The 16514-nt window shown below is 40.5% G+C and overlaps 1 protein-coding gene across 1 annotated transcript in view; it reads left to right on the top strand.

The window, feature by feature from the left end:
• The window catches only part of EYS (eyes shut homolog), a 1050766-nt gene that overhangs the window by 89747 nt on the left and 944505 nt on the right, over nucleotides 1–16514 (top strand). The window contains exons 4-6 of the mRNA XM_070763632.1: nucleotides 7659–7852; nucleotides 9021–9148; nucleotides 10202–10235. Of these exons, the coding sequence (XP_070619733.1) occupies nucleotides 7659–7852; nucleotides 9021–9148; nucleotides 10202–10235 (356 nt within the window). The remainder of the gene's footprint in view (nucleotides 1–7658; nucleotides 7853–9020; nucleotides 9149–10201; nucleotides 10236–16514) is intronic.

Below are 16514 nucleotides of genomic sequence, written 5' to 3'. Positions count from 1 at the left end.
TCACAAAGCCACAAAGCGACCTGCAAATAAACATTGATAGTTATCTGATCATCAAAACATTAGTTTCTATTTTATGCTTTGCTTTTACTTTTGGGGAAAGGGTATGGAGAAATCTGAAATAGTCAGAGAATTATTACTAAAAATATAGGGGAAAATGTCAATAAGTTTCATAGAAAACATCTATTTAATGATGACTTTTCATAGAAAAATTCCTGGTGCATTGGCTCTCTGGAAGACAGGAAACTTTGGAATTTTTGTGTTATAAATCTGCTTATAAAAGTATAATCCATCTGTGCTTGCACTTTTATCTTTCCTGGTCCATTGACTTACAACAGTTCATTTAGTGACTATTGGAAGTTACAACGGCACTGAAAAATATGACTCATGACCATTTTTCACAGTTATGACCTTTGTAGCAACCCCATTATCACGTGATCAAAATTCAAATGCTTGGCAACTGGTTCGTAGTTATGACAGTTGCTGTGTTTCAGAGTCACGTGATCCCCTGTGTGACCTTTTCACAAGCAAAGTCAATGGGAAAGCCAGATTCACTTAACAAAAAATTTATCAACTGCAGTGAATTACTTTACTACTATGGCAAGAAAGATCATAAAATGGGACAAAACTCACTTAACAGCTGTGTGTTGGTTCTCTGGAGGGTTTGTCAACCACTTCCAGAACATCAACGGTGTCCCCCTTCTACACTGCCACTTCAGGGCAGTACCGACCTAGCTCTGATTGAACCAGATCCCCAGGTGACATGGATATCAGAATTCCCTGCAGAGCACGGGGAACTCCATGTCACCATGGCACTTGGCCATACCCTCCCTTTTGCAAAAAAGATGAAACTAAAGGGTAACAGCCACTGTATAGAACAGCTGAGCAGAAATTGAGCAGGCTTCATGAACTCCAACTAGCAGTAAGCAGATACACAAAGGCAGGAAGCTGTCAGCCCTGCTTCAGCTTAGACTCCTAAGTAAAAACAATCCTTGGCTCCATTTGCTGCAAAAGGTACAGTTTATTAGGAGTCAATTGAATTGCAATAGACCAAAGCCAGAACTGAAATTCACACACCAAAATCCCTGAGTGTAGTCCCGCCCCCTCCAGTAATGGGAATACTTTTCATTACTGGCTTCAATCACCCAACCAGTTTCAAAGACAATGTTTTCAAAATGGTCATTCCAAGTTTGAGTTTGAACTGTTATGCAGCTGCATTCTCATCTGTCCAACCTTGAAACCACATCTCAGGAGATACACTGAACAGTGTAGCCTCCCTCCCTCCCATCTAGCTCCCTGCCCCCCAATAAAGAGTTCCTGGCAGATTGGTACCAAGCAATTGGAGAGCAAAGACATATGGTAGCAGTTCTGCCCCCCCCCCCAAAAAAACCCCTCATTAATATCATAACAGACACACAGACTCAACTTTAGTTTCAACTTGGAAATTGACCTCCCTAGACTAAGCTAAACCCAAAAACACGACAGAATTTTGGAAAGCCTGGCACCCAGACAAGTCTGCCATCAACAGGCACTAACAAATAAGCAACATGTGCACACCATTCAAGAGGCAATAAAAAGCTATAAAAACCCCCTCACTTCCTCACAATCAACACCCAGATATTAAGATTAACAACTAATCAAGCAGTAAACCACAGCCTTATCAAGGAACTACTAAGGAGAAAAGGAGAGAGCAAGTCATTTTAGTACTGAATGTTGTGTCCAGAAGACAGTTAGGCCTTGTACCTGCCCCACATTCCTTGGGCGGGAAAATACTGCAAGGTGATTGGTTGGCTCAGCCTGGCAGCCCGGCATATATATAGCTGCCAGGCACGGCCATGTTTGTCTTGTTTTCTGTTCTGTAACCCGTTACCTCTTGTTCAAGAAAGAATCGTTCTTACCCGTTGATTGCAGTCCTTCATCCAGTAAGGATCTAACACTGAAGATGTTAGCTTGTCTGGTAACAAAAACTTTGCAAGCAAAAAACCAAGCTCAGGGAGCACCAAGGACTCCACAAACATTAATTTTCTGCTTCATTATGTCTTGTGCTGTTTACTCTTCAGTACAGCTCCTTTCTTCTTTTAATCATGCTCATTAAATACATTCATAAGAATGCAATATATGCAGTTTATTCCTTTACATCAGGAATAAGAGATCAGAAATCTTTATATTTAATTTGAGGCTGACAAAATACATTTATTCCATAAAATATTAAGGCACAACAGTTTCAAGGTAATCTCCATATTTTAAGTGAAAAGATCTATCAATGACAACATAATATTATTTCAGTTCAACCACAAGTAATTATCTTCTGTACTATATTGCTAGATTATTATTTATACAGAAGTATAAGTGCATGATAAGGACCATCTATTTAAATAGGCAATCATCAAATGTATAAGCAGCAAATAATAGTGTATTTATGTCATGACAAAAAATAAACAGATGGAAGCATGGGGTATATTTTAATTTATGATATATTGCAGCTCTAACTTTTAGAATCTGCCACCTAGAAAAAGGCTAAATAAAACAGATAAAATTAGAAAGCGTGGCACTACAACATTAAGTAATCAGCAATAAATCAAAATAAGGGTCATTTTCATAAAAATACATAAATAAAATTACCTATAAAGTATATCACAGATTTGTTCATAACATCTTGTGGCTGGTACGGTGCTGACTGCTGTAAAACTTGCTTTGGATGAAGAAATGAATGCATGATCAACTTTCTCTCTCATACAGATATAGTCACATCTAAATTAGTCTAAGTTTCCTTACCAAATGCACTTCTGGGGGGGGGGGGGATGAAAAAAATCCAGACCCAAAAATTGCTTTTTTGATGACTCTGTTTTCTTTTTTCTTTTCCCAAGACAAAGGTCACAGAAAGCTAGGAGTTCTTTATCTTAGAAGAGAATATAAATGTAGCTTCCAGTTGAACTGTGGGGTCCTTGGTGTTCTCTTACTTTGGTGGATTTTTTTGAAGGCATTTCCTTACCAAACTAGGTAACAGTATCAGTATTCCAGCACAGATGATATTACCTAGTTTGGCAAGGAAATGTCTGAAAGAAAAGCATCAAGCTCAGAAAGAACCAAGGGCCCATAATTCTTCATCTTTTATTTATTTTATTTATTCATTTAATTAATTAGATTTGTATACCGCCCACTCCCGAGAGACTTGGGGTGGCATTTTTTTGTGCCATTGACTCCTTTGAGAGTGAAGTAAAATCTCTTGACCAGGGGGGGTTCCTGTCAGTTTGGACATCACAATGGGGATATCACGTGGTGATGTCACAATGCCGTCATGTATCCAGTTCACTTGGTGCTGGTCCGTGGGGGTCCCCGCCATCTTTTGAGGGGATTTGTTTTCTGTTTTGAAGTTTTTCCCTCTGCTGCTGCATGAAAAAGGGTCCACCTCCGGGTTTATACTTACCTTTATTCCTTCGCCCAAAGCCCAACTGATCAGCTCCTAAACTGTGTTTCATGCTGATTATAGCTACTGAGCATGTGCGGAAGCAGAATTGCATGAGGGGACGCTGCAATGTGAACCGGTTGCGAAGGTAACTGGAACCCACCCCTACTCTAGACCTCTTCTCAGAAAGGAAACATAGAAACATAGAAACATAGAAGACTGACGGCAGAAAAAGACCTCATGGTCCATCTAGTCTGCCCTTATACTATTTCCTGTATTTTATCTTATAATGGATATATGTTTATCCCAGGCATGTTTAAATTCAGTTACTGTGGATTTACCTACCATGTCTGCTGGAAGTTTGTTCCAAGGATCTACTACTCTTTCAGTGAAATAATATTTTCTCACGTTGCTTTTGATCTTTCCCCCAACTAACTTCAGATTGTGTCCCCTTGTTCTTGTGTTCACTTTCCTATTAAAAACACTTCCCTCCTGAACCTTATTTAACCCTTTAACATATTTAAATGTTTCAATCATGTCCCCCCCTTAAGATGCAGCTTTTTACTTCAAAAAAGTGCTTCAAAAACTGGGTGGGTCTTATGCATCAAACATTACAGGGGGGAGTTGAGCGGTGGTCAGTAGTGGCGGTGGCAACCTTCCAATGCTTCCCAGCATCCCTCAGCTGCTTCTTCCCCGTGGGAGACCGGCAAGCGTTGGCCGAGAAGCCCTCCCAGCAGGCCAAAAAGCAGCTTGAGCGAGTGGCTGTGGCTGGTGCCAGGCAGGTGCTGCCTCTCCCTGGCTGAGACAGTTTTGTTTGGAGCACCCTTTGCCAACTTCTGCTGCGATCTGAGGCCATCCTGCTGCTGCCCGTGCATACCAGCCCCAGGTGCAAGGGGGGGATGGCAGAACTCCCTCCATCCTTTGCTTAAAAGCCGCTTAGTATCAGGGAGAATGGAGCCACAAGCACTACCTTCAAGCTCCGCCGGCAGGGCGGCCACAGGCGCCTCCGGCATTTTTCGCCCAGGCAAAAGACGAGGAGGTGTCCTCCTCTGCCGCCGCCACTGCTGCTGCCTCCTAGACTAGAGTTTCCTTTTTTGCCACCGCTGCTTGTTAAGTCTGAGGCAGAGGAGCTGTCAGGCAAGCCGAAGGAGACAACAGGCTTTTTTTTTTTGCTCGCAGAATGGCATTGCATTGCATCTTGTGGCTTTTGACACTTCTTCCTTTTTTCTCTTCCCCGCCTTTTTTTCCCTTTGCCGATCTTCTTTAATGTTTGGAAGGCAGAAGGGGAAGAATCGTGGGGTGGGTGGGGAAGCCCACCCACCGGGCACCCCCCTCCCCATCTTTCCCTTTCTTCCTGCCCGGATTTGCCCAGATCTCCCTTCCCTCTGCTGCAGATAGAAAAACAGATGGTCTCTCTGCCGTGGGATCTCTGGTGTTTCAGATCGCGGTGGGGAGATCGGGTGTGTGTGAGAGAGCAATCAACCAGTGCAACAGTTTACCAATAAATCTTGTGAGAGCCCCCAATGCTTGCAACCTTTGAGGTCCCTTCCGACTCTTAAGAATAATTTTAAATCCTGGAGGGCTCCCAACTGGGCTCGTGATTCCTTGCCCTCCTCCATCAAAAAGAAAGATTTCCTCCTCCACGTTTAACAAAAGACACATTTGCTCAGGCTGGGAGGGATTTGGTAGCTTAAGCCAGGTGAATTTGGAGAAAGGGTTTTTTTGGGGAGATGGGGAGATCGAGAGAGAGAGAGAAAGGAATGCTTTTGTGAAAAGTGGGAGGATGGGATCATGCTCCCGCTGCCATCCGAAGGAAAATAGCTGCAGAGCTTGTTCTCCACCCCCAGAGGGCTCAGCGGTTACAGTGGTGGTTGAACCACCTCCAGCTTTTTGGGGACGGGTGCTGATAATGAAATTGTAGTCAGACATGTCAGAAGGAAAAGTCAAGTGGGGAAAGTCAAGATTGTTTTTCCCTTCCTCTCAGGGAACTTACAGACTTGAAAAGCAGCATTTCTTTTAAGACCTACGGCCATCGACTGCCAGAATTCCCCAGACTGGACGGGGGCTGAGGAATTTTGGGAGTTGAAGTCCACATATCTTAAAGTTGCTTAGATTTAGAACAGGCTGAATAGGAATGGGAATGGGAGTTGAAGTCCACAACCCTTAAATTTGCCAGGTTTGAAGGCTCCTGTGTTAGAGGTTAGGAGTGCAAGGGTTTTCAAACCTGCCAGGTTTAATGCTTGTGGACTTCAACTCTCATTCCTAAGGTAGCATGACTGGTGGAGGAATTCTGGGAGTTGAAGACCACTAGTCTCAAGTGTGACGTTTGTAAAAAGTGTACATGGTTGTAAAAAGTATTCTGCTACACTGGTATTTTATTAAACAATGTAATATTACACCATTTGGTTCAGAATACTTTTTTCCTTGTTTTCCTCCTCTAAAATCTAGATGTCTTATACACCGGTGCGTCTTATACACTGGTGCGTCTTATACACCGAAAAATATGGTCAGTCCTGCCTATGGAAAATGAACTACAAATGCCCCAAAATATAATGTGATATCTCTCATAGAGATAATTCAACTGGGCAGCAATTTCAGATATTTAGGGGATAGTTTTTCTCTGATTATTGCTAGTATCAGGCTAATATCTTTGCATGATCTGGTGAAAGTTTAGATGTGTAGGGAATCTGTGCAGGTCAGAAAAGTCTACTTAGAGCATAGATTTAACATTTGCCATTTCTTTCTATATTAATTAAACATGCTTAAGATTAAACTGTTTTACAAAACATGACCATAAATAATTGGAATTTTATACTGTGGCCTTATGTGGTGATCTAAATATAGGCGGTACCTTTTCATCAAAGACCTTCAATGCCTGAATTAATTTTGCTAAACTCTGGGATCCATGGGGAATCTTTAACAGAAAATAACATATGAAAGTTGCCTATTCAATTGCCACCGGCAAAAACAGCCCTCCGCTTGCTCTGACTGCCTCTGTTTTCTATCTCATCCCAATGTTTCTGTTAAGAATTGGCAGACTGGATTAACTGAAGATCCATAAATTATTCTGAGAATAGCATGAAATAAAGAAGTTACTGTTTGATGCTGCAGTATCTGAGAATTGAAAATGCATTAATCATTCTAGAACTTTGAAGGCTCATTTGTAGCTATCACAAATGATCATTATTCACCTGCCTTAATGAACTATAAATATTTAAAAGGCTCTATGTCCATCATCAAACTATTCTATTTTATGCAAACAGGAACATGGGAATGGGATTTTCCAATGATGGGAAATATGAAGTTGGGATAATCTGTTTAACCAAAAGGTCTTCAACAAAAGGAAAGTCTTATAGCCAGTTGAATTTTATGTTCACCAAGGCAACTGCAAGAAGTTTTCCATCTGCAAAGAAGAAGAAGAAGAAGAAGAAGAAGAAGAAGAAGAAGAAGAAGAAGAAGAAGAAGAAGAAGAAGAAGAATACAGAACAGAATAGAATAATAAAGTTGGAAGGGACTTTGTAGATCATCTAGTGCAACCTCCTACTATATCATTTCTCACAGATGGTTGTCCAGCCTCTTCTTGAAAACTTCTGGTGATGAAGCACCCATAACTTATGAAGGCAAGGTATTCAATTGGTTAATTACTCTCACTGTGAGAAACTTATTTCTAGCTTGAATCCCACCTTGATCAGTTTTCACCCGTTATTCCTTGTCTGACCTTCAGGTGCTTTGGAAAATAGGTTGACCACCTCCTCTCTGTGGCAGCCCCTCAAGTATTGGAACACTGCTATCTTCTCACCCGTGGACATTCTCTTTGCTAGTCTAGCCATGCCAAGTTCCTGCAACCATTATTCATATGTTTTAGCATCCAGTCTCCTAATCATATTTGTTGCTCTTCCATAAATTCTTTCTAGGGTCTCAACATATTTTTTAAAAAATATTGAAAAAATGTTTCTGAGATTTCCCATATCTCTGGGAGAATTAATCAATATCTAGCCTGTACAACTCCAAGAACAATTGCACAAAGGGATATGTTTTTTGCTTACATGACACAGCCAAGCAAATATTGGCAACAAAAGCCCAAAGGAGCTTTCTATACAGATACAAATAGCTGAAAAATCTGCGATGATCTTTGCCTATTATTTTGAAAGCCCAAATGCACAACTTTTATCCTTGATACATTGATAGGACACAATAAAAGCTTTTGCCCATTTTCTAACAAATAGTTTTCTCTCTCCCACTGATTGCTTTTAAGGTCCATTTTGCAAAGAGACTTTGAAACCGTGTAGTTCTCAGCCATGCCAGAATGAAGCTGTATGCTACAATAATCCTTCCGGGTACAGTTGTGCCTGCCCTCCCGGATTCCTTGGGCCTGATTGTGAAATTGATATCAATGAGTGCTTTTCTGGACCATGCCAGAATGGAGGCATATGTCACGATCAACCAAATGTGAGTATAATAGAAATTATACAATATAAAGGATTAATGTGTTTCGGGGGGGGGGGCAGAGGGCTGGGTAAAATATCAGGTAGTCTTCAACTTATAACCATAATTGGGGCCAGATTTTCTATTGCTAAACAAAGTGGTTGTTAAATAAGTTTTACCCAAATTTATGATATTTTTGTCACTTGTTATGCAACCCACTGCACTTATTCAGTGAATCTGGCCTCCCCTTTGCTTGTTGAAAGCTGGCTGGGAAGGTCACAAATAGTGATCACATGACCCTGAGGCACTGTGCCCATTATAAATTCATGCTGATTACCAAGCACCCACAAAGTAACAGGGTTGGAAGGGACCTTGGAGGTCTTCCACAACCTTTCATAGAAGGTTTGGTAGGGAAGGTTTGCCTATTTTCCGATGACTCTAAAGTGTGCAATAGGATTGATATTCCTGGAGGCGTCTGTAATATGGTAAATGATTTAGCTTTACTAGATAAATGGTCAAAGCAATGGAAACTGCAGTTTAATGTTTCCAAATGTAAAATAATGCACTTGGGCAAAAGGAACCCTCAATCTGAGTATTGTATTGGCAGTTCTGTGTTAGCAAAAACTTCAGAAGAGAAGGATTTAGGGGTAGTGATTTCTGACAGTCTCAAAATGGGTGAACAATACAGTCAGGCGGTAAGGAAAGCAAGTAGAATGCTTGGCTGCGTAGCTAGAGGTATAACAAGCAGGAAGAGGGAGATTGTGATGCCGCTGTATAGAGCGCTGGTGAGACCACATTTGGAATACTGTGTTCAGTTCTGGAGACCTCACCTACAAAAATATATTGATAAAATTGAACGGATGCAAAGTCATGGAACTAACAACTCAGTAAACAGCAGCCTAATGAAGGAATAGCCAAGAACATTCACCAACATTGTCAGGGAAAATCACTGTATATAAACAGAAAACCAACCTCATTCCCTTTTAAAACAGATGCTGGTACCTAGTTGGGTAAGAAAACAACCAAGCACAGAGAGTATCAGGGACTCCACAAAAAAAGGTTTGGGATTAGTTTTTCTCTAGAAATTGAATCTTTCTTTAGTATATTACAGAACGTATGATGGACATTTAAGAACCATCCTTCATTTTGGATTTTTTGCAAATGCGATTTAAAAAGTGTCTCTCTTTTGCAGGGTGTGTCATGTACCTGTTTGTCAATGTTCACAGGTAAATTCTGTGAAAAGAGAGTGACCTTTTGTGATCCTTCCCCCTGCCTAAATAATGGCAGTTGCATTGATGAGGTGGAGAGCTATCATTGCAGGTAACAACTCTTTCAATATTTTCTAGTTTATAATTTCATCTGGATTTTGGGGGTGGGGGGAAATTGCAATAAAATAATAATGATTTTATTAGTGCTGCCTGTATTCAGTTGGAGGGGTTTTATGGAAAGGCAACTTTTGCTTCCAAGGGCCAGGAGACTGAAAGTTGGAGACTAAAAAGTAAAAACTGGAAGGGATTTCACACTATTTCATCATGAATTCTCTAAGATAAAATATATACTTCTCTAACTTGACATGAAATTTAAATAAGTTGGAAAGGCAGATCTCCTGCTCAGTGCATGTCTAACATCGTGTTTGGGAAAAGAAAAATGTAGATATTCATTCTTAATTCATAGATTTCTGATAATAATTCACAATGCAGCTCATCCATCTGCACGTTGGAAATAGATCAGTGCTTTTTTTACAAACTAAGGGAGAAGATCAGGTAATTCTAGTCTTTAGCTAGTGGATAGCTAATTCTAGTCCATTTTTATATAGATTTATAGATCTTTTCGTCAGACCATTAAGATGTAAATTTGTAGTCTTCACACTTAGCTTTTATTTGGATGCCTTAGAGAAGGTTCTATCATGCATTTTTAAAGTGTAGTAAACAAACACAACTTTTTAGAGTATCTGTAAAAATAGAATATTAAAATCTCTGCTAGGTAAAAGGATGGTAGTTCTTTGGGGTATCTAAGAAATTTGATGATGGTGGCAGATGCAGCTCCATATTCTGCAGGAATGTCAAGTTGAAAAGGAAATTTACACATAGAGAAATATCAGTGGAGATCTCCTCTTCCTCCTCTTCCTCCTCCTCCTCCTCCTTTTCCTCTTTCTCCTCCTCCTGAAACAAGATAGACATCATGAAGTATCTAAGCATTTTTGATGATATTAACCAAATAGAATTACAAAGTGTAACTAGACAGCGTATTTTTCTGTGCATCTATTTATTGGGGAAATCCAAGTGCAAGTGTAGAAAAAAAGATTGAAATTGGTGAATTAGAAATCCTTCCTGCAGCTACTAATTCTTCCCAAAGTATCCTGCTATTTTTCAGGAGCTGGTGGACAGCATTAGAAAAAAATATTCAAAGATATAGTTTAAAACAATGCATGTATTTCTCATCTCTGCTGCCATCCTTAACACCATCTTTTTAAGGACATTGTATATGTTTTATTGGCTTCATCATTTCAGTAATGACATTTGTAATGTATACAGTGAAGAAGAAAAAAATCTTGCTTTTGTTTTAAAACCAGTCTTTATTTGATTTGCTGGGGGAAAAATGGCATCCCAAAGTGATTTGGAAACATGTGTTGCCTGACTGTGTTTTAAACAATCTGAGGGTCCTATCACTCTGGGTATGATTTTGTAAAGAAGCACATAGATGACCTTGGAGAACTTATGCAGCAAATTACAAAAAGAAGGGCGAGAACAGGGATGGGCTTCTGTGGGTTCACTGGGGTTTGGGAGAACCTTTAGCTAAGATTATGTGCAGTTCAGAGAACCCCCAAATCCCATTCCTGTCTGGCCCTCCCCTCCCAAGAGTCCCCACACAGCTTGTTTTGGATGCAGATGAGTTCAGGTTACATGGAGAGCAGCAGTGGGTATCTCTTACCGGCATGCTGATCCACTGTGCATGCATCCTGATGATGTGAGCATTCCCTTGTGAGATTTTGCATGTGCAGGAGGATAGGAAAGGGCAAAAATTCAGAAAAGAAAAAAAAAGCTTTCTGCAGGATTTTTCTTTCTGGTGGCTCCAGGGCAGGATGCACCACCACCGCCACTGTGCAGGAAACAGCACTGTGGCTGCCAGTTGGCTACATCTGCAAAGGTGCCCTGTTTAGTCCCACCTGGGAGCAGCCAGAAAGAAGAAATCTGGGACTAACCAGGGTGCCTCTGCCGATGCAGACAGCCAGCTACTACGGAGCTGGGTCCTGCACAGTGGCGGCAGCAGCCCATCCCATCCGCGAGCCACCAGAAGGAAGAAATCTTACAGGAAGGAGAGCAGCTTGTTGGGGAGACGACGTGCCTCCCACTTTGCCCTCTTGCCAGGAAGTACAGCAGCTCATCAGGGAGACTCTGGCAAGCAGGCGAAGTGAGAGCGACATTATCTCCCCAACGACCTTCTCTCCTTCCTGGGTGGAGTGGTGACATTCGGCTGCTGCACACGCACAGAAGCTGAATCTCACGTGCACTGTCGGCAATGACAAAGCTTTGTGTGCAGCTTCATTTTCACCAGTGGAACGGAGTTCCACACCATCCCCCTTGCAGCCCACCCCTATGTGTGTTTGTGTGTGTGTGGTGTCTCAATGAGCTATTCTCAGTCTGTCCAGTGAGAAAGAAAACAACCACAGATATATTCACCTCACCTGAATGCAAATTGAGTTTTTGGAAACTTGTAAGCAACCAGACGTTTTTGAAATTTAAAAACAAATAAGTGGTGATTTGTTGTTGGCATTAATGATTGGTAATGGCTATTATAAGGCCATAAGGGACATGTCAGGTAGAACGATTTCTTGTTAATTATTATTATTAAATTTCCAAAGAAAGGCCTTCCATGGTTTGGTGAAAAGGGAGGGAGGGGCGAGAGAGGGAGAGATTCAGATCTGTGTTTCTTGAATGTAAGTAAGTTTTCTTCTAGGCCTAGTCTAATGGCATCTCTGACAGCTTCATGTTTAGGGTTGAGATAATTAGTTTCCTATCTTTGAATGATTTCACTTTCTTGGATTTAAAAGACTAATTTAGAGCAGAAGAAAAAAGGAATCTTTTTCAGATTGAAGAAGCCTACCCATTACTGAAAAGGATGTCTGAAGTGCTCTCTTTGCTACTTTAAGCCTTCTTAAAGAGGATTTCAAAAGCCAGGAAGTTGCTCTAGTGTAATTTATTTTTTTGCTTAAATATACCTTTCCAGAATCATATTGTCAGTGCCAAGAGAGGCATATATGGTGCAACTCCTTATGTAGTTTTCCACTGATAGCACTGGCAATATTGTTGTAGCATTGCTAGGGTAGCTTGCATTCACCAGCACATGGATTGCTATACTGTTAAACTTTAAATTAGTCTGCAAGGGATAAATTAAAGTTCACTGCAGTAAACCAAATTTTGAAATAAGAAGAACATGGGTAGTTGTTGCTAAGTTTTTGTACTTTAAAAGCATGTAACTAGTATAGTAGTACCTCGACATACGAGTTTAATTCGTTCCGGACCTGGGCTCATAATTCGATCAACTCGTATCTCGAATGACTTTTCCCCATAGGAATTAATGTAAATAATTCTAATTGGTTCCAGCCCTCAAAAAAAGTCCCAAAGTTAGTCTAAATTATGAAAAAAGACATGTTTTTAATTAAGAAATGTACATGTACATATAAATGAACAATAAATTTTCTTACACTTAACTTGTAAACTTTCTTAAACTTTGAAATTTACATATGTACACACAGTAGCCTAATCATCTGTTTTTGCCTTTTCGGCTGCACTATCACTTGGAGCAGCTCTTTTCATAAGGAATTTATCCAATGACATCTGCTTTTGCCTGCTTTTCAAAATGTTGCGAAAGTGAGTCAATGAGGTGTCATTGAAAAGTGCTGCTGAACGACTTGTAGCTACTTTCTCTGGGTGATTTTTTTCGATGTAACCAACAACGTTCTCCCACTGTGCTAGCATCGCTTTTATTTCACTGGTAGGAATGACTTCCTGCGGCTCCTGTACTTCTTCCTCACTACTGCTCATCTCTTGGGTCATCTCCGTCTGTTGCATCTCATGGAGTGCCTTCAGGTCCTCTGTAGAGAGTGGTTCTTCATGCTCTTCGACAAGCTCATTGATGTCACCCTCGTCTACCTCCAGACCCATATACTTACCGAGTGACACAATCTCCTCCAACGGGGTGTCAGTCTCGGTGATGTCCTCGGGCTCGCCCTCGGGCTCAGCAGAGTCCCTTGGTGCAACAGCAGCAGGCCACAACTTCTTCCACGCCGAGTTCAAGTTTCGCCTTGACACTTCTTGCCAAGCAAGATCAATGATGCTAAGGCAAGAAAAGATATTAAAATGATCCTTCCAAAACTCACGCAGTGTCAAGTTGGTGTTCTCTGTTATGTCGAAACATCGGTGGAACAGATGCTTCGTGTACAGCCTCTTGAAGTTAGCTATGACCTGCTGATCTATTGGTTGCAGGATTGAAGTCGTGTTGGGTGGGAGGAAGAAAACCTTTACAAACTGAAATTCTTGACGAATGTCCTCTTGAAGATCTGGTGGATGGCCTGGAGCATTGTCGAGCAGCAGTAAGGCATGTAGGGGGAGTTTATTACTCAAAAGATATTTCTTCACCGTAGGACCAAAAACTAGATTTACCCAGTCCACGAAGAACTGCCTCGTTACCCATGCCCTTGCATTGGAGCTCCACATGACATGGAGTTTTTCCTTTAGGATTTTGTGCGTCTTGAACGCGCGAGGATTCTCAGAATGGTATACGAGAAGTGGCTTTACTTTACAGTCACCCGACGCGTTTGCACACAATGCAAGGGTTAGACGGTCCTTCATGGGTTTATGTCCTGGCATGCGGTTTTCCTCGGCAGTAATGAAAGTCCTACAGGGCATTTTCTTCCAAAACAGCCCAGTCTCATCACAGTAAAATATCTGTTGCGAGACATAGCCTTCTTTTTCAACCAGGCTAGCGAAACGCATAACAAACTCCTCCGCTGCCTTGATGTCTGCACTCGCTGCCTCCCCATGCCTAACTACTGAGTGAATGCCACTTCTTTTTCTGAACTTGTCAAACCACCCATGACTTGCCTTGAACTCGTCTGGATCTCCCGATGAGGATGGTTCATTTTTCTTTAGGTCGGAGAATATCGCACGCGCCTTCTCGCTGATGATCAACTCTGTTATTGTATCTCCTGCCAGCTCCTTTTCTTTTATCCAAATTAACAATAACCTCTCCATCTCTTCATGAACAGACGTCCTAAGTTGGGAAACTATCATCGAACCTTTTGCTGCTTTAACACCTTTAAGGATGTCCTTCTGCTTCAGGATCGTACAAATGGTGGACGTACTGTGTTTGAACATCCTCGCAAGTTCAATAACACGAGTCCCTTTATCGTGTAAATGCTTCGTTTCTATGGATATCATCTTCTTCTTCTTCTCAGCGGCCTTTCCACTACCGGACACTTTTTTGGGACCCATGATGCACACAAATCTACACTCGCTCTAAACACTGACACCACCGAGACAAGACTTTTTTTTCGCGCCGAGATAACCGGAAGCCAACTAGAGCGGAAGTTCGGCTCGTATCCCGAATTTGAGCTTGGGTGTCGAACAGAAATTTTGCTCTTGTCGCGGCTCGTATCTTGGAATACTCGCATGTGGAGCAGCTCATATGTCGAGGTACTACTGTATACCAGTTGAATCTGAGCAAAGAATCTGTTGGCCACAATTCCACTTGCTTCTATAGCAGGAGCTGTGAGTGGAAGAAGATGCTGAAATTGTGCCCTTGGTCATTTCATGGGATTATGACTGTCTACAGAATTAGAATAGATACTTCTAATAACCCAAGTCCCAAAGGTGCTTTTTCTCAATTTTCTGAACTTTCTGGTTTTTTCTTGAAGACATTTTGCTTTTCATCCAAGAAGCTACTTCAGGTTTCCAAAGAAAAAAAAGCAGAAAGTCCAGTTGCCTCATGTCAAAGCACCTTTGGGACAACCATGACCTGAATGACTGAAAATCTCCATAGATATTAATAACCCCAAGGTTTTTTGTATAAACAGAGACTTCTTTTCTTAATTTTAGTCAATTTCATTCCTATTTAAATTGTTACATCTTCCAGACATCTTCTGCCTGTCCTAGATGCAATGATAGACTGAAAACCGAACTAAGACCCTGTCTTATATATATTTTTGAACTCTGGAATAAGTGCTTGGCCTTATTTCCATGCACTCAAAAGCCCAATTGGGCTTATTATCAGGGGTGTCTTATTTTGGGAAAACAGGGTATCATCACCCTATTGATCACGAAATATCTTTCTATTGTTTATTTTAAATTAAAATAATATACTAGAAAGTAACACAAATACTTTCAAGTTAAATGATATGAAAGAGAACAATGGACTTTGTATCTCATAAAAGCATCACTTCTCCAGGTACATTCAAAACTAGTCTTGTTCTTATGTACAGTTGTATTCAGGTGTTGTTTTTTTCCTGCAGAACTGCTAATCTGGCATCATTTCTTCAATTTCATCTTTGAAATTCCTCTAATTTCCTCCATTTGATTCCAGTTATCTAGTTTTATCTGGAGTTGGTTACCTGTCTGATTTTCTTGCCTCTAACCATCTGCCTTTATAACCTACTGTTCCTTTTATTTGGGAAGAATTGTTTTTCATTCTAAACATATAACGAAAAAGATTCAATTTAATTTTCTTGACTTCAGCTCTGATATATGACTATCCTGTATCCTAATTTCACCTTTTCAGTCTTTTTATTCTGTACAGACTTGATTTAAGAATCTAATATAGCACTTTCTTCCAGCAAATGTCAAGTACTCTGGAGAGATACAGGTAGCTAGGGGTTAGAAATATATATCACTATAAATTAAGGCAATTCTTCATTCCTTTTTGATTCCCGTGTTTTTTGGACCACTAAAATATCATAAAAAGACTTTAACAAAATATGATAAATGCTTTAAACGCTTATGGCTCAACTATTTTTTCTGCTTCTTGTTCTCACTCCATTTGAGAGAATTTACTCAGAATTTTCTTTTAATAGAGAAAGTTCTTTTTGAGACATTCGTTAGGGTTCCAGAAGCATTAATCTTTGCACCTTTTATCCTATTGATCACTAGAGATATTAAGAATAGAGACAGCAAGTCTCCACTTTATATTTCTTTGATTGAAAGCCTGATACTCTTAGATATACTTCATGCAATTAGGACCCTGATTGAATGGAAAATAGTGGATGTAAAAAAAGCTTCCCTGTTACTAGTTATTAATGCTGGATCTGAAGTTACCAAAGGCAAAGATAATATAATCACTGTTTTCCCATGTTCACATTATCTGCATGTGTGGATATAAATTGTGGGGTCATTGGTACTGCCTGGGCTTGGTGATTTTCTTGCAGACATTTCATTACCAAACTAGGTAACATCATCAGCACTAGAGGGGAATGGGGTTTGCTCTTATTGCATATAAATTGTAAACATAAAGTGTTACATAAAATAATGTGTTTTCAAAGGCAACTCAGAGGAACACTCATTGACTGCAGCTTCTTTGCTTTCAGGAACCTTAAGCACCAAGAGGAACTAGATTAAAAGAGAAAAATCCATTTTCTTTCAGAATACTGAGATTTGTATACTAGTCCAAGAATGCTTTGCCTGGGAGGAGTTTC

The sequence above is a fragment of the Erythrolamprus reginae genome, chromosome 1, assembly GCF_031021105.1.
Source record: "Erythrolamprus reginae isolate rEryReg1 chromosome 1, rEryReg1.hap1, whole genome shotgun sequence".
Taxonomy (NCBI): domain Eukaryota; kingdom Metazoa; phylum Chordata; class Lepidosauria; order Squamata; family Dipsadidae; genus Erythrolamprus; species Erythrolamprus reginae.
This window is presented reverse-complemented; position numbering and strand designations above follow the sequence as displayed.